Source organism: Phytophthora parasitica (assembly GCF_000247585.1).
Source record: "Phytophthora parasitica INRA-310 unplaced genomic scaffold supercont2.10, whole genome shotgun sequence".
Taxonomy (NCBI): Eukaryota; Oomycota; class Peronosporomycetes; order Peronosporales; family Peronosporaceae; genus Phytophthora; species Phytophthora nicotianae.
The window spans coordinates 1,138,308-1,160,097 of record NW_008648996.1 but is presented as its reverse complement, the minus strand read 5'-3'; the positions used below and the strand labels follow the sequence as shown (position 1 = coordinate 1,160,097).

Genomic DNA, 21,790 nt, shown 5'->3' with positions numbered 1-21,790 from the left:
ACGTTTGGTTTTGGATTTCATGCGATTGGCCCTTTATTCCAATTTTCTACGTTGCAGAACGAAGATAAGACATATTTATCTGCACCTTTTGGCAGCAACGGAAGCATGAATCTGCTTATATGCTGCATAACTACGTTGACTCTACTTTTTTCAGCCTTACGTATGCTTTTGCTTCGTCTTCATGATTCGGAGCATCTATTGAGCTCGCTTAGCGAGGGTCGCTCTAGCGTCTTTAGCCGCACCATGCAATCAACTAAATCTTTACTCTCACCAGCGTTAAGCTCGGCCAATTTGTCAGCGCTTAAATTACTCTACTGTAGCAGTCGAGCAGACCCCCCACACCGCTTCAACATGCTTGCTAACATAATTCAATAAACATGTCAGTACGTTGTTTTCTACATTTTACGGCCGCCCTGAGCCCTTGTGACTTCTTACAGTATAAACGATTGCAAGCGAAGTGGGCGTGAGAGTGGTCAAGGGGGTTGCTTGACTTTGAAGTTTATAAACGGCAAATCGAAGCTCATCACTAAAATTCTTTTAGATCGCAGCCAGAGCATTCACAAGCCCTTGGCGACTGCGAATCTCAACTACCTTAAATTTATTAAATTCAAACACAAAACAGTAGAGGTGATGCCACGTCAGCAGTCTAAAATGGATCGGTTCTTGGCCCGAACCGAGCCGCCGCCAAATACCAGCACGAGCGATGGAGTGCTAGACCTGTATGTGAAATGTGTATGAAAATCCTTCTGAATTTTTTTACTAGTGAACTGTTCAAAGCTGGTCGAAGAGCGTTGTGCTTTGCAGGCTCTTACGGAGTACGAATCTATTGACCAGAATAAAGTTTTTATCAGAACCAAACGAGTTCTCAACAAGGTAAGCATCTGTAATTAATAAAGACTACCAAACTTGTATCTAACATCGTTTGCAGGACGAAATTCCTGAATGCAAGTGCAATCGTGGTGAAGATTGGACTGAAGTTTGTGGTATTGGTTGTGAAAATCGCTCGGTACGTTTGATAATTAGTAAATTATAGCAACATTGTTAATGATTGGTCGTTGTACAGATGCAAGTCGAATGTGTACGAGGCAAATGCGTAACTGAAGGTCCCTGCAGCAACCAGCAAATGCAAAATGGTAGCATTGCTTTGCTTTCCGTAAAGAAACTTCACGACAAGGGGATTTCTCTATTTGCAAGCCAGCCAATTTTGCCTGGCGCCTTCGTCTGCCAGTACACGGGAGAAATAATTGAAAGCTCAACCTATTCGCGCCGGGACAAGGTAGTAAATTGTGTAAAATGATGAAACGGGCTCATTATTAACACTCTAGGTTTGATCTTCATCATTAGGAGTTTAAAGGATCCACCAACTACTACGGAATGAGTCTCACGAAGGGCGAAGTTATCGACGCCCGTGCTTGCGGTGGTATCGCGAGATTAGCGAACCACAGCTAGAACCCTAATTGCGTGGTCGAGCGCTGGGAGGTGAATGACGAAATCTGCTGTGGCGTTTTCGCCAAGAGGTTTGAAGTTGACGAGGAAATTACGATTGACTATGGAGGGGAAAATGTAGCTACGAAGGTAAGAAAGTGTTCATTGACACACTTATGGATGGTGGGATTGATAACACGAAGGAATGCTATTGAAGAGCAGGAAAAATGTCTGTGTAGAGAATCTGGTTGTCGAGGATTGATACCGATGTAGCGCAGTGGAAACAGTGTTCAGGCTTGCTGCAGTGTTATGGTATGTATACGCAATGTTTGAGTTTCAAATGCAATTCCAAAAATTCCGCCTAGTTACAAAATGAAGGCTGGACGGGTAGAACTGCCAAGGATACGCTGTAATAATGAAAGCCGTCGAATGTAACGTTGTCGTTAGTAAGAAATTGGTGATCACTTTTACAACTGACTTCGCAGGAATATATATATATATATCCAATGACTGGGAAGCGCGCTTCAAGCTAATCAAATGGCGCCACATAGTGTTCGTTGTTTAAGAGTTTAGCCTGTAGTGAAGTGCAAAGGTATCCTCTTCGCACGCGAGGGTGCCATCTACAAGTCAATTGGCTTCGAACGCCTTCCCAGAGCAAAGATGACATGTAGTGTGTAAAGTTCAAGTACTTGAAGTACTACCTTTGGCACTTTGGCTATAGTTCTGAGCTTCTGAGTACGAGTTCCGCCCCAATGGGTGCGAAATCTATAAGTCGAATATCTTGGACGCAGTTGAATGCTTGAAGAATGCTCAGTGATCGTCGCGGGCCAATCAAACGTCATCTAAACTAAAACAATGTAGTCTCAGCGTGAGGTTTTGGATCCGCTCGGATCTAGAAGGTTTTATCTGCAATAAACTGGCTGTAGTTCGCAGTCCAATGTAGTACACATTCATACTTCAAGAACAGACATCCAATTCCAATCGAAACAAACATTTATGAGTTATTTTTCGCGATTCCGGTACTGCAATAAATCTTAGACAAATATCGGGTTTTGACCAGTACACTGCTGAGATAAATAATTCAGCAATATTTATGATAATGTTATGCTACTTAGAATTGCATGATTGTAACTGTGCCGAAAATAATAAATGAGGCCCACTGCTAGTCGTTGGAATTATTTTTGGATAAAAAACAGTATTTCGAAAAAAATCATGTCCGATTGCACAGAGCACTGTGGTCGACATCCAGGCAACTTGGATTCGACACAACCAGAAGATTGGCAAAACAATCAACAGAGAGCAGTATTGCAGGATTTTCCATCTATCGCGTGAGGTGAGAGCTAATGTGGTATGGATATTTAGTTTAGAAGCAGTACTAACAAGGCAATGTGTATGAAGATGGTAAAACCAACCCAGACATCTCGTGCTGCTAAAGCAGCAAGGCGAACTCTCGCAGCGCTGGAGACTCAGCGCAGTAGAACTCCACAGCGGAAAAAAATGACGGACAAATGCAGCCCCAGTCGAAGCCATGGAAGCTGCAAGCACGATAGAGAGGCTTGCGCGTTACGAAGAAACAATGAAACGGAATGCCGCGGCACAACGTCAGCCCCGTAGTGTGAAGAGAAGCAAGACGAATTCGAAGACCCAATGTGATGCTAACGGCCGTAGTGAAGATGCAAGAGGTATGTCTGCAAGCAACCATAAATACGATAACTTAATTCGTATTTGTGCCCGTTACAGCATTTTACGCTGCTGTCGACGCCCCCTTTCTTCGGATATGCGGCAGTTGTGGAGAATTGACCAAATCGGAGCAAGCCGTAATGAGACGCTTCAATTCAGATGCAGATTTGTTCAGTCCGCTTTGTAGCAATGAGAGCGAATGTGAGATTATTCTGGAGGCAATCGTGAGCGACGAAAGTAGCAGGACGTCTATGATCTGGCTGTGCCGTCGGTGCGAAAACTCGCTACGAAAGAAAGAAGTACCGAAATTTTGCAAAGCTAGTGGTTTCCGGAAAGCTGCTGTTCCTTGCCAACTTGCTGTGCTTAACTTAATGGAAGCTCGTCTAATCGGCTTAGGTATTTCCCACTACCTGCGTCAACCTGTATTGTGATGGCCAAGAGTTTACTCGTGGAAATCCTATCAACTATTGGAATCGTGCTGTGGAAGTTGTGCTCGATCTTCCACGTCCTCTTCACAAGTGCGGTGTTATTATCCTGAAGACCAAAACGACGGAAGCTGTAAAATTGTATAGAATTCGACCAGATTTAGTCCGAGAAGCGCTGTGCTGGCTCATTGAGAACAACCCCCTTTACAAAAATGTAAGAGTATCGGAGGAAAATCTAGCGTCATTACGAGCGTTCGGCGCTGCAAACAATATCCCAAGCGTATCGCTAACTGATGAAGAAGCTCAAAAGCTTCGTATTCAAGAAAACCAGCTAAACTGTGAGCCTGAAAAGGCAGTGAGTCCCCCACACCAAGCCAGCACCTTGCCAGCAACTACACAAGAGCAGCAAGAAACTCAACCCGCGCCAACCCCATCCACTGCTGGTTATAACTGCGGTCAATGTTGCGAATCTTCGTTTCCTGCTTGCGAAAAAAACAAACCCCTTGTACACTACACACCTCCGTATTGAGGACACGACGACAGAAAACTCTACTTCAGATGAAGAAGGCATCGATAACCAAGACTGTGTGATGGAAAACTTAATTGAAACGTTTGAGCTAGAGCGGAACGAGCAAGACACGCAGAGCGAGTTAGAAAAGATAATTCAAGCTGCTAATTTAGCTTGTGGAGGGTTAGAATATCCTGTGAAAGCACTACAATGTTGTACAAAACCAATAGATGAGTATAACACAAAAACATTAATGCAGAACTGCTTTCCGACGCTGTTTACGAATGGCGGAGGAGGGTTGAACCCACTTGAAAGCAGTGAGAGTCGCCTACACGAGTACCATCTAGCCGAATATTGTGCTCACCTCATGAAATGGCACGATCGTCGCTTCATTATTCATAGCAATTATAATTTTTCTGCCTCAATCTAATTCAAAGACGACAGATAGACGGACTAGTTCGTAGGGTTAGTGACTCGGGATCACAGCATGATGAAGCGTTGCAACTATACTCTTCTATTGGCGATAAAGATGCTGCACTACAAATATTAGAGTCGTTAAAGCCGTACTTTAAGGTGGTAAGAAGTAGAGGGTTGTACTGGAGTAGTGTTCGAGACGATCTCATGAGTATGATAGGAAGTCGTGTCCTTCCAACTCGCTGGCCGACATTTTTTTAACTTTGAGTGCTGCGGATACGATTTGGCCGGACTTTTATTAGGGCCTTCAACCTGCAATTCACTCTCAAAGAATGCAGACATTTGCCACCAAAGGAAAGAAGAAGGCTACTTAATGAAAATCCAGATATTGCTGCACGTTACTTTCATCATCGATTTCAATGCTTTTTTAAAATTGTGCTGTGTGGGCGCGAGAAGCCTTTGGGTGAGATCGAGGATTTTTTTTTGACGGATTGAATTTCAACAGCGAGGATCACCCCACATCCATGCCTTGCTTTGGGTAAAAAAAAAACGCACCAGATGTGCTTGAGTTATCTAAAACTGAAGAAGGTAAAAGAGAGCTAGCCGAATTCGTTGATCGTTGTATGTCAGTTCTCTCCAAAACTGTTACAGATCTAGACGCATGCAATTGCTCGAGTTGTATAGCTTTCAAAGCAGAAAGATTAGATATTTTGACGGCACGTCCTCCCGAATACGAAGATGATGACTGGGAGTGTGCTTTGGCTAGAATAATACATCGCGTTCAACAACACGTTTGCTATTCGGGTTCTAGTTGTAAAAAAAAAAAAAGTAGTGAGTGCCGATTTGGCTACCCTAAAGAGCTACAATCTCAAACATTAATTGACGCTTCAATTGCAAATGATGGAACACCTTCTTTCAAAGTCAAGTTGAAACGAGAGGTAGCTAGCATTATTAACTATAGGCCGGCGTTGCTTTCAGCCTGGAGGGCTAATATGGACGTTCAACTTATTGGGAATGCCTACGGTGATGCAGAATATACTGCCGCCTACGTGAGTAAAGCCGAGCCTGACACAGTTCGCTTCAAAAAAGTACTTGCGGCGGCAGTGAAGCGCTGCGACGTTAACTTGCCTCATCATGCCATTTTTAAAAGGGTAGCAAATGTAGCTTTGTCGGTCAGAGAAATTAGTGCACAGGAAGCATATTTCATTCTACTACGAGAGTTGTCATTGCATGGAAAGTCGCGGACAGTCGAACGAGTGAAAGTGTTACGCCATCCGATGCGTAGCTATCGTGTAGACACCCGAGAACAGCAAGACCTTGCATAATTTGCTGACAAAGCCCGTAGAGCTACGTGTAGACTAGAACATTTCGAGTGTGCCTACATGGCTCGACCAGCCAATGATACCTTCAACGCAATGAGTTATGGCTCTTTCGTAGAAGGGTTCGACCTTACAGACAAAGTAAACTTACTTAGCCCAAACCAGGAGTTTAGAAAAAGAGAAGATGGTTGTGGCTATATTAAAAGACGTGCCACACCTCGAGCCATACGTGCATCTCCTTGGATAGCTCCAGATGTGAAGAACCCAAACTTTTGCTATGCAGAATTATTCCTTTACGTACCCGGGCGCTCTCTTGACGACTTTCCTCAAGACGATGACGAATGTATTGAGTGGTTTCTACAGGAGCAAGAACAAAATCTGAGTAGAGAACTACTGGAAAAATGTAATGCTAAGATTGCTCGTCAACACTCTTTAGATTTACTTAGAAATGCACGAGCCACTCCATGCTGTGAAAAACTTCCTCCGTTTGAATACGTATTTATCGAAGACAGTGGTGTTTCCATACAAGAAGTTGTATCAAACTTTAAAGGGCACTCAGACGATGCTAATAAAATAACTACGTGACTTGTAAAACATAATTACTCTGCAGAAGACGTACAACGAGCTAAAACCTTCATTAAAGGAACGGTAAAGCCTTTCGCGATAATGTAGTAAAATCCAATCCGAGTAAACAAATATTTTACCGCTATCCTATCGACAACGAAGAAGGCATGTGGAATGTTGCATTGGATTGATCAGAGAATGAGAGAGATTTGGCCTCAGCAGCGTCATTTTCTTTTGGTGGGCGTGATATTATACTTTATGGTAATGCGGGTCAACTTGACCTCGTCGTCCCCTACTCATTATCGACACCGCTGGAGAAAATTCAAAATGAAGTGCAACGCAAAGGACGTGAGTTGTGGGAAGAAATACCTTACGTTTGCATGCTAAGAGCGATTCCGAGTGGTTTAATGCGCTAAGGCGCTTACGAAGTCGTCAACCAACCTCCGCAGATGTTGAATTATTCAACTCGCGCTGCAGCAGTAACACACCAGTACCAGACTGGTATACGAGAGCTAAGCATATTGCACACAAAAACGTAGATGTCGATGCAGCTAACAATGAGAGCCTTCTCGCCAACGACACTCCCATAATTTATATAAATACATTGCACTACGTCCAGCAAAAGCGTCTTCGTCAGAAGCGTGATATTCCAGAAGGAACTGTTTCCGCTCTTATTGGTGAAGCTAAAACACCAACCAATGATAGAGATAGAGTAGTTGCAACAAAGCTCATGTTGTGTGTTGAAGCTCCGGTCACATTAACTGTTAATCTCGAGCAACCAGCTGGACTTTGTAATGGGACGAACGGAATTATTTATGATCTAATATTTTTCTGGCAGTGATCTCCCAATTATTCTTGTTAAGGTGACACACTTGTACCTTGGTTCGTCGTTCTTGCAGGATGTCCCTAATATTGTACCGATATTGCCCAGAGAAATTAGTTGGGGTAAGAAAAATAGTGACCTGCGAGTTGTTCGTAGAGGAGCTCCGTTACGACTTGCGTATGCAATGATAATTCATAAGGTGCAAGGCTTGACGTGCGATAACGTCGTATTTCATAGCAGCTCTATTCCTACTGTGTCTTTCGCGTACGTAGCATTATCACGTGTAAAACACAGAGACTCCATTTTCCTCACGCAACCGCTAACACTAGCCAAGCTGGGTACACCACCTGAAAAAAAATCAACTTTTGAAGCTGAGGAATCTCGCGTTGCTACAGCGGTCTCTAAAAGAATGGAGACTGCTGCCCCGGTCCACGACGTCGGAGTTTAAGATGACCTACTCACTAGATATTCGCTGGAGAGGTATAGTTCTTATGTACGTTCACTCGATTGATACCACTACGGTTGCAAGTGTTCTAGGTCTCTCGGATCGTAGCCTCGTTCGATGGTATACACTTTTCCGAACGACAGGCAATGTTCTTAAAGCAAACACCAAGGCGAAATCGTCTAGGTGGCCTCGTGATGTGTGTGCGTTCGTACAAACATACGTGAAGGCGCATCCGTGCTTCTACTTTCAAGAGCTACGCTACGAATTACGCAAGCACTACCGGGACTCAATTGGTGTATCCGACGCAATAATCTGTAGAGCCCTTCGACCACAAGTTGACAAGAAAAGCTCTAACTAAGCGCGCGAGAGAGAGTGTTCCACGCGAAAGGCGAGAATATGTTAGTCGTCTTACTCCTTTCTACAGCGGCCCTGATCAACTCGTCTTCGTCGACGAAACATCAAAGGACGGAAGGTAAGTTTGCAAGCTGCAACTGTTAAGTTGTTTTATTCTTTAGAGTTATTTTAAAGTTATTTTTATCTGCTTTAGATCTGCTCTACGTCGTTATGGTTGGTCTGCTAGAAATACACCGGCACATGTAACGCCTCCATTCAGCCGCGGCAAACGCGTACCGATTCTGGCGGCAATGGACGTGCAAGTTTTTTTTTCGTGGGGTGATGTGGAAAAAACTTTTACGCGTTCAAGCTTTCACGAAGTTTTCAAAGCCAAGATACTTCCCTTCCTCAATCGGCGGCCACTACCACGGTTCGTTGTAGTGATGAACAATGCAAAAATTCATATGTACAAGAAACTTCAGGAAATGATCCACGAGACCGGTGCTTTACTCTTTTTCCTGCCTCCCTACTCACCCGACCTTAATCCAATTGAAGTTGAATTCAACGTTACGCGAATATGGGGGCTCTCTAAATTGTGGGCGCAAACTGTAGTCAGGGAGTCCTAGTGCAGATCGGATATCGCTGACGTTCACTTCCATTGCGACTGGGATGCCTTGTATCTTGACGCACACAAGATGGTCCTCTGCAGTCGCTAGCTGTTGGCCTTCTTGCATTGCAGAGTCAATTGCTGCCTGTTGTGTGTCCACGTGCTGGAGCTGCTGAAACGTCGTGTTGTTAGGCACTACCAGTGGGGCTCCGTCTGGAAGCCTTGCCTGCGTGACCACCATGTAGTTATGGGTAGCTGGACCTGCAATTATCCCTTACTCCCGCAACATTTCAGCTACGCGGGGCATTTGTTCTCGAATACGCGCAGCTGTCGCCCTACGAAGCGTTATTGTAGCCTCAACTGGCTTTGGCACGTATACATACAGCTCTAAGACGAAGCCCGCTTGCCCACCGTTACGCAGTCTTGCCTTGTGCCACGCCGTATCAAGCTGAACTTGCAAAGCACTACTGTCACTGCAAAGCACCTGAAAGTCCTTCTGATACGCGTTGTTGGTCGGCTTGAAGTAAATGTCATAATCAGCGCACCACTGGTCAGGGATCTTGTTGTCGAAATGCTCTTCGACTTTTGCGCGAAGAACCCGATAGCCTTCTGCTATATTAAAGACAAATGTTGGAGAAGGAGGCACTTTGTTACGACAATATACGAAAGGGTTGCCATTATTAATGAACAAACGACAAGTTAGAGTATTCGGCAAGGGTATTGTTATCTCCATCGAAATTCAAATATGAACTTATCTTTCGCTAGCTGCACTCTTCGTTGATTTCAGAACGCAATGCAGCTGCGTCCACCTATGCCACAGGTACTACTTGATCACCGGCTTCTTACAACAGGCATTGTCATCCGCCATTACCGCACTGTATATCCCTGTATCTAGCGGCCACCAAGGAATTTGCCTGTGAGAGGAATTGAACCTCTACCATCCGTTAACGGGGCTCTTCCGTTTAACTACACAGGTATTTGAGGGAGGTGGCAGCCAGAGAGACAGCTGCGGATAAGACAGCAGTTGCCGTCCTCACCGCCGTCGTTGCCAATCAGTCCTCGCCGCCGTCCTTAGCGAGTCCTCGCTGCCGTCCTCACTCACTACTAACCTCTCTCGTGGCGTCCTCTATGCCGTCGTCGCCGCGTCGTTGCCGCCGTCCTCACTCACCGCTGTCCTTCCTCGTGGAGTCGTCTATGCCATCGTCGTCGCCTCCGTCCTCGCCTCACTGATTGAATCGAAACTGAATGGAGTCGAAGCAGCGCACGACCAGCTGATCATCGATTGGAAAGATACGTAAGGGTTTGGGTATATTTTATGGATGAGATGCCTTCGTTTCTCAAGTACCGGGAACACGTCGGCAAAACGCCAGAAAAGCACAAAACTAGTTATAGTAATTCTCAATGCTGTAAAACCTCAATTTGGTGTGGTAACACACGTCATATGATTGATGATCCGAGGTTGATGATTGGTTAAATGATTTTTCGGGATCGCGAATAAAAAACTCCAATTAAAGATCTCAATCAGCTAAGCTGATTCAGCTTCAGTATACCTGCACGGGTACCCCCAACTATCCCAAGCACCAACTTACGAATGGATTAGATAATATCAAAGAAATCCATTAAAAAGAGACGCACACCACCACTACCACGTGTCTGCATGTGCATCTTGCATGACGTTGCTCTCGTTCATCTACCATTCTACTCCACCTCGAACAATCCTTCAACCTCCAGCTCACGAATACGTGCAAGGCTTCCCTCTAGCACGTTGCGGTCCTTGTGCGTGAGCATGATGCTGCCCGGTGTCGTGAACATATCCACCGTCTGACGCATATTGTCCCCTGGCGCCACGAAAATCTCCTTCTTGAGGAAGGCTGGCATCTTTTCGATTTCCGCGATGCCTGGTGTGCTCTTCAAGACGCCGTTCTTGTACGACACCAGCATAGCCTCACAGCCGTACGCCAGTAGCTTCCTTGGTCGGTCGGTGAGCTTGGCAAAGGCCTCACCGTCCAAAATACTGTCGACAGCTGCAGTCACTTGGTTGTAGCCCACGCAAATGTTGGCAATCGGAACCCACGCTCCTTCCCCGCCATGACAACGCGAGCCAACCTCGATCAGTACGGGCGATCCGTGGCAGAACTTCACCTCTCCATGTGCCGGTCCATTGCGAATTCCCAGAGCGTCGAGAACTCGGAACTGGTAGTCGATCATCTCGTTGATGATACCCTCAGCAGGCACCATGGACAGTCCGAAGTACACAAAAGCAGCATTGTTCACACGGCGCTTGTCGTACTTCCAGATCGCCGCCACTTTGTGCTCTCCGTTGCGACTGACAGTATCCACCACATACTCGTCACCTTCCAGATATTCCTGTAGCAACACGGCGTCATTCTGAATTCCAAGACCGTTTATCTTGCCGAGGATGCCGTCGAACGTGCGTTTGGCCTCCTCTATCGATAGACACAGAACGACGTCCTCAGTGCCTGCACTCTCCAGCGGCTTGAGCACCACCTCGAAAGGTTCTGGTTTGAGATCCTGCGTGATAAAAGCCTCAGCTTCAGCCCACGTCTTTGCCTTCACCTGCTTCACAGCACGCACACCAGCCAAGCGCAGCGTTTCGCCCATCAGATACTTGTCACGTCGAGCGTTTGAGTGCTCCAAGACGTTTCCTTCCAGTCCTAGCACATCGATGAGAGCATCAGCGAGTTTGACTCCAAGTTCTGCGCCAGCAAACACGGCACACACTGCTGCACTGGCCTTCGCTCCCTGTTTCTTCTTGTTGTGCTTGTCTGCCACCTGCTTTGCAGCTCTGCGAATGGCACTCACAGTCTGGTCCAGATTCCCTTCAAACGCAGCAGTAGCCGCGAACTCCAGCGTAAGACCTTCGGGCACCAGACTCGCCACACTCTCGATATTCTCGAGACGGTCACTGTACACGCAGATGCAGTCGTAGCCTCTGACCATAAGCTCGTGAGCCAGCACAGCTCCAGTCGAGAAAGGGTCCACCACCACTACAGTGCCGCAAGATGTCTTCGTCTTCGTCTCAGCTTCTTTTTCAGGCTCAAGTTCGTAAAGTTCCTTGTATTCCAGTTCACGAATGCGTGCATAGTCGCGATTCAGTTGCTCTTCATCTTCGTGGACCAGGATAACACTGCCTGGAGTCGAGAACATGTCGACGGTGGTCTTCAACTCTTCTCCGACATGCGTATACCACACTGTAGATACAGTGGACGACAGCTTTTCAATCTCCTGTTGGCCTGGATAACCCGCGAGCTTCCCGCTCTCGTACGACACCAACATAGCTTCACAGCCGTGTGACTTGAGCTCCTTCGGACGTTCTGGTAGACGTTCAAACGCTTCAGCATCCAGATACGAGTCCAATGCAGCGTCCACGTGGTTGTAGCCCAGACAGGGCGTCACTATGGGTAGATACGAGCCAGATCCACCATGACAGCGAGCTCCGATCTCCACTAGACACGGTTCTCCCCTCACGACCTTCACTTCTGCATGTGCAGGACCATGTACGATCTCCAGAGCCTTCACCACCTTCAGCACGTACTCACAAACTTTGGCCAGCACGGAGCCGTCCGGAGCTGCACGCAGTAGAACGCCATAGTACACGAACGGCGCGTCATTCACTGCGCGCTTGTCGTACTCCCACACAGCCACCACTTTGGTCACACCATTGCGACTGACTGTATCCACGACGTATTCGGTACCATCCAGATATTCCTGCACCAACGTGGCCTGGTTCTCCAGTCCCAGTCCGTTGATCTTGCCCTGGATATTACCAAAGGCCGTACGTACTTCCTCCATCGAGTGGCACAGCATCACGTCGTCACTACCGGCGCTTTCCACAGGCTTGACGATCACCTTGAAGTCTCCACCTTTGAGCATGGGGATCAGCTCCTTCTTGACGAAACTCTCGACCTGCGACCACTTGGTGGCTTGAACCTGAGCCACAGCACGCAGACCAGAGGCGCGCACCTTCTCGCCCATGACGTACTTGTTGCGACGCGCGTTCGAGCCGCTCGTGCCGTTCGTAGTGAGCTTGAAGTGCTCCGACAGCTTGTCGGCCAGCAGCACGCCCGTCTCGGCGCCGGCGAAGATCCCGACGATGTCCACGCTCTTGACGCGACGCAGTGCGGCCGCCGTGTCCTGTAGCGCCTTCTTCTCGTCCTTGCGCTCCACTTCTCCGTCGTGGTAGATGATGGCCAAGAACTTGGAGGCCAATTCCTTGGGGACGTGCGAGATACGCTCCTGCGTCACCTCGAGCGTGTCCGAGTACACGCAGACGCACAGATATCCACGCTCCAGGACCTTCTCGGCCATAGTCATACCCGTCGAGTACGGGTCTACGACCACAATGGCCTCCTGCCGTTCCTTGTCGCCCTCGGCGATGCGGAACAGGTTGCGGTCGGCACTCGTACTCACGCGCCGCTCGCGTGCGTTGAAGAAGCGTCGGTGCATCACGTCGGACGCCGTCAGTAGCTGCTTCTGCGCGCGCAGACGAGGATCGTACGTGGCGGCGCGCTGCAGCGGCCGGAAGTCCGACATGGCGCCGAGCGTCACGCGGTCAGCGCGCGCCTCGGCGCCGGCGCGCAGGTGCACACGCTCGTCGAAGGTGATGGCGCGCTGATCGGCCGAAAGCACGCGGAACGACGGCTCCTTCTGCTGCTGCGTCGGCGACTCTTTGGCCGGCGCTGGCGGCGGATGGGCGGCGGCTTCTTTGGCGGCGGCGTTCCCCATACTCCTTAATTGATGTGAGTCTTGGCCGGCAGATTTCGTACTGATCGACCCTTACACACGCACGCACGTCTCCCATGCGACGTGCCATTGGCCGCCGAGAGGCCGCCAGCGGAATATGGAAGGAGCAGCAAGACCACTCATTCAAGGAGCAAGGAACTCCAAGCAGAGACTTGATGGAGGCAAGGTGACATGTTGGTGCTGCGGATTGATGGCCATGTTGAAGGCATTGACGTTGAAGGCGGCGCCTCAACGGTGAACCGGTTCTGCATCGAGATCTTGTGCCGCGCAGATTTGATGTGTTCAACCGTGAACAGCATGGGTGCTTGAGCTGCCTTCAAGGAGCTGGCTGTGGGTTCTACACGTTGAGTGTCCAGCAGTGTCGAGTCGACAAAATGGGTCAGCTACGTGTCGCTGTTGATGCTGGAGGCATTCTCGGATCTCTCCCTTGACCGTAGTGAACCAGTAACTGCTCGACTTGACTAAGTTGGCGCTAGCAAAATGATCTCAATGAAGATATGCCCAGCGATGGAGGCTTGTTCTACAGGCATGAATTGAGCTTTGCGAGGAAGTAGATTATCGTACACCGTGAGCAGCGTCCTTTCTTGCACAATTGAATTTCCATTCGTCCGGCATAGCGAGCATCACTTTCCGTGCTGCCCCAGAGTGAACTCTCCGTGGCGCCCCAGAACGATCACATTGCAACGCAAGAAGGTAGCGCGTTTCGTTTGCAGTCTGACGAACGCGCTTAAAGGGTTAACCCTTTCAGGAGTTCACAAGAGGCTACAACCCACTACGGTTGTTTCGATGATGTTGGACATCCATTCTCTTTCGTTTCCAGGCTTACACGAGCTATTTTCTAATGGAATCTCCTGAATCTACTAAAGGACGAGATTAAACGTTGGTGTAGGTGGGTATGTGTTGCGCTTTTGGCAGCAGTATTGCCCAGTTGCCATTGTGCTTTGAACTTAGTATTGCTACATGTTATCATATCCATCGTTTGTACCAGCAGATTAGCTGACAGGAGATTCTTACTAGTATTTTTTAGTTGTCAAGAGCCAGGCTTTATAAATCCCGTAATTTTACCGCCATGGCGACGCACCAGGCGCACCGCTTGCCGTGGTCATCGCTGGGGGACGTCTACGCGTCCATGACACTCGAGAACAACCGCTATCGCTACGAGGAGACGGAGGCCAAGAAGAAGCAGGTGGCGCACTTCGCTCGCTGTCTCGCTGATGCGCTCAAGGAGTTCGCGGCGACAGATAAGCGGCCGCCAGTGGACGATACCGGCCATTCGTTAGATCCGACAACATGGGGCATCGATCCTTTCGGCGGCTTGGGCTACACAGGCTATTACTACAGTCTAATTGGAGGATACGTGCAGCTGAACCTGCTGCTGTTGGATGCGGACAAGTTCCTCCCCATTCTGCAGCGAGGACACCACGACTCGGTGCCGTATTTTATCGAGCTCCTGTGTGGATACTGCGACGGAGGCCACCCGGATTGGATGGCGGAACGTCTACAGCTAATCCTGGAGGGAAACAAACTCAAGCCGATGACGGCCGAGGTGCTGCAGACCATTCGCGACCACTGTGCTTTACTGTTCCGGTGTCTTTACAGCATCAGCGGCGAGAATAAGGCGCTGGATCCGGAAACGGTGGAACGCTGCATCTGTCTGTATTGATCGAGGGATGAGAAGGAAGAAGAAGGTCGCTGACAATGACAATGCTGCTTGTTTAGTTATTTTGCTATAAGGCGTTTGCTTTCAAGCGCTCTTCCCCTAGAATTACAAGAACGTACGCAGGTGGCACGGGATGCAGCTCACTGGGCCTCTGGCTCGCAGAGGCGGTCACTTACTCACTGGGACTAATAAATATCAAGAGGGGGGCTTCTCGTCTCTCTCTTCTTCACACTTCACACTTCACTCACGGCCGCGTAGCACGCGCAGAGTCTTCTTGGTTGTTTCATACGTCGAGAACATAACGGCGGCGTACGGCACGATGCGGGCCAGGTTGGGGCCCGTACCGCGGTACAGCGCCAAAGGACCTTCGTCACGGATGACCTTGCGGAAGCAGTCCACCATGCCTCGGTAGTACAGCGTCGATGGACTGCCTCCTTCGGCTGACAACGGGCCCACTGTAGATACATTCAGGTGCACCTGCTGCGACTGCAGGCGCTTCTTCACGGTGTCGAACGGATACGCCACAGTTTGGGCGATTGCACCGGCGACGCTGCCGCACACGAAGTAGTCCAGCCCGTCCATTTCGGTCTTGCCTTCAGGCCAACGGTAGGCCGGCCACTGGTGACGGATGGCCGTCAACTTCAAGTACTCGTAGCAGCCGAACTGCACGCCTTCGAACGGGATGGCGCCCATGACGCCGGACCAGCCACCACGGTACAGACCACGCAGCCCCTCGCGCTCCAAGATGAGCTTCACGCCTTGGAGCACACCTCGGATCTCGCTGTTGGCTGCGGCTGGAGCCGTCGTCTGTGAGATCATGCGCGTGCGCACCACCTCGAGAGGGTACGTGCCCATGGTGGCGATGAGGCCGGCGGTGGCGCCGCACAGCGCGCGCTGCCAGTTGCTGAGCTCGCGGCCCTCTCTGGCGGCGAAACGTGCCTGCAGTGAATCATATAGGTAGAACTTGAGGCCCGCGTAGGGACCGAGGCGGCAGCAGCCGGCGCTGTTGCCCCGCCAGAAGGCGCGCACGCCGCCCAGCGAGTACAACTCGCGGACGGTGCGCGCAATGGCGGAGGACGCCGACGGCTGTGCGGCGATAGAGCGCACGGCCACAAGCGAAGATGGCATGGATACGGTAGTAGCAGATGCGGCAGCGTTGGTAGTCGGTGCAACGGCCGTCTGGGTGGGCACGGGGCCGTTCACTTGGATCACGATCTTCAGCACGTCCAGAGGAGACGTGCAGGAGCGCGTGACGCAGCCGGACACAACGCCCGCGATGACGGACTCGAGGCCGGTGTTACCCGGACTGGCATTGGGCTTCCCCATAGTGAGGTGGTAGTAGGTCCTGGACTGGTAGATGTCGTCTTGGTCGCAGCACGCAGCGGCGATCGATTTGCGTAGTTCGTTGCCAAAACCAAAGTGAGGAGGCTGGATGAGCGAAAGTGCGGACACGGACATGCTCAGATGGCACCCATTTTACTTCAAGCAACCAGCGCATCTCAAAATAAACGGCGGGGCGACGTGAGCATTCAGGCTTGAGTTTGGGGCACGGATGTTTAACACACATTCACGTCATCCCTCCCGACATCTTTATTGTAAACAGAGATCTTATCTTCCTAGAGTCTCTTTGCATTGTTTGCATCCCCAAGCTCGGTGGATCCATAAACTTCGATCCTGTGTGATGTTCTCGAATTTGGCCGAGGACAACCTCTTGCAAGCCAGCAGCAGCAGCGGCGGCCCTGAGCAAAGCTATGGTTATGTGTTGATTGAAGTGTGTCACCAACAGAAACAAGTACGGTAACGGATTTGCTACCGTTGGAGTTCACCTGCCATTATTATGATATAATAATAAATACCGCATGGGGCTGAGATCCTGTGTGACCGACCATGCCAACTTGCCCACATGTCAACAGCTCTTTGCAAGATAAAACGGCTTGTTGAACAAGCGATCCCTGAAGTCGCTAGGGGCGTCGAAGCGGAAAGATCACTGACCTCCTGGCAAACACTGCCGTTGCAAATAAACGCGTCAAACTTTTTACAAGCAGATGTAGAGAAGCGCGTAGAGCACAGCGAAACGTACTCGCTCGCAGTGACGCCGGAGACGATGCAGGCAAGCAAGCCTCACGAAGTTCCTTACAGTCGATCAAAGATCGAGGAAAACTGCCACAGGACGCGCTACCTGGCCAGGCATACGTTTTATATCTTCTGAAACGGAATTGGTACATCACGTCATGAGTTCCGTTTGCATTACCGTAAAAATAATGATTCATTAAGTTTTTATACGATGCTTCGACAACTACGAGCGTTTGTCACGTGACTCACGCCCTGCCCATAAAAGCTAGTTGACATGGAGGTGCTACTAGAATCAACACGAGAGACAATACGGCGGAGAGATACGCTTGGCGCCAAGTTTGCTACAAAAAAACTCCTATCATTTAGTAGATTGTTTCGAAGAAGTGAAGGCGTGATTGCGAACATCAAATATAAGCTAACAAAGTGAGTTGCAAAACGAATTTTCGAGACGTTCATCATGCCCGAAAAGAAGAGAATAACGCCATGGCGTCATCGTTCTCGTCACCAAAAGATTGAACCATTTCGATGTTCGACTCTCCAATCACAGAACTCATTTTGCCTTTAAAGCAACGAATAAACCTTAACATGAGAAACGATTAATAAGTAAATTCAGAGTGTAAAAAATATTTATTCTACATAATTTCAGTTTTGTGCAGATTGGAATCACCACTAGTAGTGGTCGCCAACTTTGGCAGCAACAAACATACTAAACATAAACAAACTGAACCAGCGAGAGGATCGAATTATTACGTGAATGGCAACCTTACCATTTTTGATGCTTGTGAGAGTTACATGTAAGCTTTCTTCGTGTGAGATTTCGCTTGCCATTTTCAAAACCTGACTGAATCTGAAGCTACTCCTTAGCTGCTGTTCAAAGTTTTGAGCTGTTTGGCTCATAGTAGGGAGTCGTTAACGCCGAAGAATCGATGTGCTGCACCCTGAATTCTCCTTTTCGAATTTTATCTTAAAAACGAATTGTTTTTGATTGGGAAAGCCCTCACCTTCAAGCAAAAATTCACTTATTAAAAATAAATTGGAGCACGCCTTGGCCCGCCACTACGTTCGAAACCATGATGTTTTGTGTAAGTTGTCTCTCAGGAAGAGCGAATATTAAAAGCATAAAAAATAGCCTTTTACTTTTCGACACGCTATCTCCATTACGGTCAATCGTTTTTTAAAATAAATATCTAAGCCAAAGCATTAATGAGGGGTTATCGTCCCTGTCTTTGGCTGGGGCCGGGACCCCGTCTTTGAAGGCTTTGGCGCACTTGAGGACCGGAGGGGAATAACAGTCCAACTCGACTTTTAACCAATAGTATTCATCCTTTTCTTCAGAGCCCATCAAGCCTCAACACACCACACCCGCAGGAGTCAAGCCGATATGCGTTGCCACCGAGCCTTTTGGGTGTACGCAAGTGACAATGGAGAGCGCATCTCCAAGAAAGCAGCAACGTTTGCACAACAACAAGCTGCTCAAGAGCAACCTGGCGCTAACAAGACCGCTGAAAACTGGCTTCGTAGTCGCGCAGGGAGGTCTCTCAAAGATGCCTGGCTTAAAGAGCCCCCTGAAACAAGGCAGAAGTACTACTTGGAGAACCCAGACGGCGGCTTTCCTCTTGAAGAGTACCCTACAGGCTTTCGCGATGGTCGCACAGACCGTAGCCGCTACCCTAGAATGATATGCGCTGACGTCGAACGCCCTCAGGTCCTCCAAAACAGCGTCCATGGAGCGCAAGACAGGGCACACATGCCGATCGACCTGTCGGTCAGCGAACAGCTCAGAGGTTTTGAGAGGCAGCGTAAAGAGCTGTTGCGAGCGGCGTTTGACGCGGAAACGACGGCGTTGGCGTTCGCCACGAAACAAAAGGATATTCACCTAGTTATTTCTCGTTCGGCCGCGTTAGTGGAGTGTTTGGGAGGTCAAATCGCGGTGATGGTGCCCGCGCAAATAAGAGCGTCGGTTTTGAGCGTTATAGCGGAAGTGGCCATGCATGTAAAGGGCGCAGCGACACAAATGGTCATGTATTCTGACGATGAAGCGAAAGATGCGTTGCTCCAGTCGCAGACTTGCGTTATCAACGCAAACGCATCTCTTGAGAAGTACGTATGTGATGCAGCAGAAACTAGTCAAATATTTGCAAGTATTTATGAAGGGAGAGAACATTATACGGCTAAGACAACAAAGCATTTGAAGAACTTGTATTGGATGGGAGAAGAGAGGCCGAAAGCGATTCTACAAGAAACTGGAGACCGGCCAGCAAATATTACCCTGGTTAATCCTGCAGCACAGTATCAATTGGCGATGGCTACGACAGCGAGTGGTGCATCTGTAGCTCTAGAGGCCCCGGTTCGAGCATCATCCCCTGATGAAGTTGCACCTGCTCACCGACGCAAGCGGCTAAAGATCCTTCCAGTAACTCCTCAGAGTAGCCTCCCTTCAGTACCAAATTTGTTGAGTGAAGATGCCCGTGACGTTAGTGCTGATGTATCCACCGCTGCAGTTGGCGGTGATGCATCTAGTGGTGGCAATGATTGTGGGAATGAGCCTGGCAGTGATGAAGATCTGAATAGGAGTGAAGCGATTGCTGTTGACAGTAACAGCGATGTAGAATTTTCAAGTGGTGGAGAGAGTGACGAGTCTAGCAATTCTGATGAAAGCGTTTTCGAAGATGCCAATGTGGAGAAAGCTGACACAAGTGTTCCACATCGGTTTTTCAGGAAACGCTTTCCAAAAGATAGCGCTATACTAGTTTGGACAGATCTTGAGGAAAGTGGAAATTCTCGGACTGTGCACGTTTTTCCGTCAGATTTGAACAGCTTAGAAGCAGATGCTTCATTGACTCAAACCGCGTTGGATTTTTTCATTTACCGCGACTTGCCTCGGGAAAATGGGGTGGTTTGTCCTTGTGGGTCAGGACTATACGTGTTAATGGAGAGAGCTAGACGCACACGTAAGGCAGTTACGCAGCAGCGATTATTTGGTGATTTGGTCGCACTATTCAATTGGTCATACCAATACCTGCTGCTACCTGTGTCTGGCGGGAATCATTGGAGCTTTTTGGTAATTGAGAATTTCATGCACGCTGGACCCACGAAAGTTTATCATGTAAACTCAATGAGGAAGGCTCAGAGTTCAGCGTACGCATTTGATATCCTCAATTGGTTCTTGGCAAAAGTCCATGAAGCCAAATCAGATGCATCAACTACTTTTGAATGGAGTACGTTTGTCCACGACACAAAACCACAACAATCAAACTGTGCAGAGTGTGGGCTTTACGTTCTTCACTACATGGATGCGATTTCAAAGTGGATAGTAGCTGAGAAGTTAAGCTCGATAGAGGATTCAATCGCAGGGTTGACTACTGGGAAATTTAACGCCACCAAAGCATCCATTTACCGAACACAACTTTATAGGGCACTCATGCCGAAGTGAACAAGTTAAACGACAACAAAGCGCATATAATAACACAACAAAAACACGTGACATTATTCAGCTTCTTACTTGTTGTGTAAAACAAATAACAAGTCGCTGAAAATTTTTCAAAGTCGCACTTCGGTACCACACAGTCACACCGCGGTACCGCAGAGGCATACTGCGGTACCGCCCAATACCGCAAAGTGACGCTGCGGTACCACCTAATACCGCGCTGACACACTGCGGTACTGCGCAGTAACGGCCACTTTACGATACCACAAAGTCAAAGGGATGTAGCAACTTGATCCAGCGAGATCCGTGCAATCAGGCGGCTCTTCACTTCATCATGAATTAGAGCAATGTTCTTGGAAAGCCAATTGAGCGTCTTTCTTCGCGTTTTACGGGTGTCATCCACGTAGTGTACAGCCAACTGAGTTGCTACGTCCGCCCCAACGCCGGTATCACGCTGGGCTTCGCGAGATAATTGCTGAACAAAGTTGAGAACAGATCTACGGCGATTGAAAAACCGTCTTTCATCAGCGTCGCACCACTTCGTACCGTAGCGTTCTTCCAGCTCTCTTACGGGTGTACCCCCGTCAAAACCAACACTCCATTCTTCCCAAAGCTCTTTGACAGACTCCAAACCTCTACGCATTTTATAATGTGACGTTGAGGGTTGATCACTACGAGCCTCAGATGTGACAGTCGAGCTGCAACTAGGAAATGCTGCGACATTGTTAGCTGGATTCGAAACCAGCTTGACCTGAAGTATAGCGGTTCCTCCTCGAAGCGGCTCGAGCGTGCGCAATATGTCGGCGATGTTCCCTTCTATTGCGTCGACTGTTGAACTTACGCGATCAATAGATGTTTTAAGATCTTGATGTGCACCCTCCAGCCTGGCCTTCAAAATAGGCATCGCCTTTTGCAACCTCTGATCAGCCGGGTTTTCCATCGTATATATAGTTTTTCGAGTTTCACCTTTGAATTTCATGAATTCGTCCGAGGAAAAAATATCGTGCTGCCACACTGGATGATGTGGAGGAAAATCTTGTAAGAAGACGGCATCCTGTAGAATAACCTTGCGAAGATATTGAAGTAATTCTAGAAATCCTCCGGCGGCGATGGACTGTTCAGCTTTACCATCGTTAATTGCATGTTGCCACTTCTCAACCTGAGGAAAGATCATACTCTGTAAAACGCGAGGAGGTTCCACAGACGCGCGTGCAACAAAAAAATTCCCTCGAGAAGGCTCAAAGCCGGCAAGCGTGCGCATAGCTTCGCGTGGAAGAGACGTGAGATAGCATTTCTCCATGGCTTGAGTATTCCAACGACCTA

The 21,790-nt window shown here is 48.7% G+C and overlaps 8 protein-coding genes across 8 annotated transcripts; 3 read left to right on the top strand and 5 right to left on the bottom strand.

Annotated features, from left to right (window-relative positions):
• Nucleotides 1–630: 630 nt before the first annotated feature.
• On the top strand, nucleotides 631–1,449 carry PPTG_06890 (hypothetical protein; the record flags this gene model as incomplete). The annotated part of the gene is made up of 5 exons (XM_008900937.1): nucleotides 631–732; nucleotides 805–873; nucleotides 929–1,006; nucleotides 1,064–1,276; nucleotides 1,345–1,449. 5 exons carry the CDS (start codon nucleotides 631–633, stop codon nucleotides 1,447–1,449), a joined length of 567 nt encoding a protein of 188 aa, XP_008899185.1.
• Nucleotides 1,450–8,466: 7,017 nt separating this feature from the next.
• Nucleotides 8,467–8,784, bottom strand: PPTG_06889 (hypothetical protein; the record flags this gene model as incomplete). Its single annotated transcript, XM_008900936.1, has 1 exon — nucleotides 8,467–8,784. One exon carries the CDS (start codon nucleotides 8,782–8,784, stop codon nucleotides 8,467–8,469), a length of 318 nt encoding a protein of 105 aa, XP_008899184.1.
• A 33-nt stretch (nucleotides 8,785–8,817) lies between these two features.
• On the bottom strand, nucleotides 8,818–9,276 carry PPTG_21974 (hypothetical protein; the record flags this gene model as incomplete). Its single annotated transcript, XM_008901142.1, has 1 exon — nucleotides 8,818–9,276. The coding sequence occupies one exon, from the start codon at nucleotides 9,274–9,276 to the stop codon at nucleotides 8,818–8,820; it is 459 nt and encodes a 152-aa protein (XP_008899390.1).
• Nucleotides 9,277–9,956: 680 nt separating this feature from the next.
• On the bottom strand, nucleotides 9,957–13,357 carry PPTG_06888 (hypothetical protein). Its single transcript, XM_008900935.1, has one exon. It carries the CDS (start codon nucleotides 13,287–13,289, stop codon nucleotides 10,242–10,244), a length of 3,048 nt encoding a protein of 1,015 aa, XP_008899183.1. The 5' UTR covers nucleotides 13,290–13,357; the 3' UTR covers nucleotides 9,957–10,241.
• Nucleotides 13,299–15,211, top strand: PPTG_06887 (hypothetical protein). The gene has a single exon (XM_008900934.1). It carries the CDS (start codon nucleotides 14,377–14,379, stop codon nucleotides 14,968–14,970), a length of 594 nt encoding a protein of 197 aa, XP_008899182.1. The 5' UTR covers nucleotides 13,299–14,376; the 3' UTR covers nucleotides 14,971–15,211.
• PPTG_06886 (hypothetical protein) lies at nucleotides 14,996–16,425 on the bottom strand (the record flags this gene model as incomplete). The annotated part of the gene is made up of 1 exon (XM_008900933.1): nucleotides 14,996–16,425. One exon carries the CDS (start codon nucleotides 16,423–16,425, stop codon nucleotides 15,208–15,210), a length of 1,218 nt encoding a protein of 405 aa, XP_008899181.1. The 3' UTR covers nucleotides 14,996–15,207.
• A 1,989-nt stretch (nucleotides 16,426–18,414) lies between these two features.
• Nucleotides 18,415–20,518, top strand: PPTG_06885 (hypothetical protein). The gene has a single exon (XM_008900932.1). The coding sequence runs from the start codon at nucleotides 18,422–18,424 to the stop codon at nucleotides 20,471–20,473; it is 2,052 nt and encodes a 683-aa protein (XP_008899180.1). The 5' UTR covers nucleotides 18,415–18,421; the 3' UTR covers nucleotides 20,474–20,518.
• A 169-nt stretch (nucleotides 20,519–20,687) lies between these two features.
• On the bottom strand, nucleotides 20,688–21,767 carry PPTG_06884 (hypothetical protein; the record flags this gene model as incomplete). Its single annotated transcript, XM_008900931.1, has 1 exon — nucleotides 20,688–21,767. The coding sequence occupies one exon, from the start codon at nucleotides 21,765–21,767 to the stop codon at nucleotides 20,739–20,741; it is 1,029 nt and encodes a 342-aa protein (XP_008899179.1). The 3' UTR covers nucleotides 20,688–20,738.
• Between the last annotated feature and the right edge of the window lie 23 nt (nucleotides 21,768–21,790).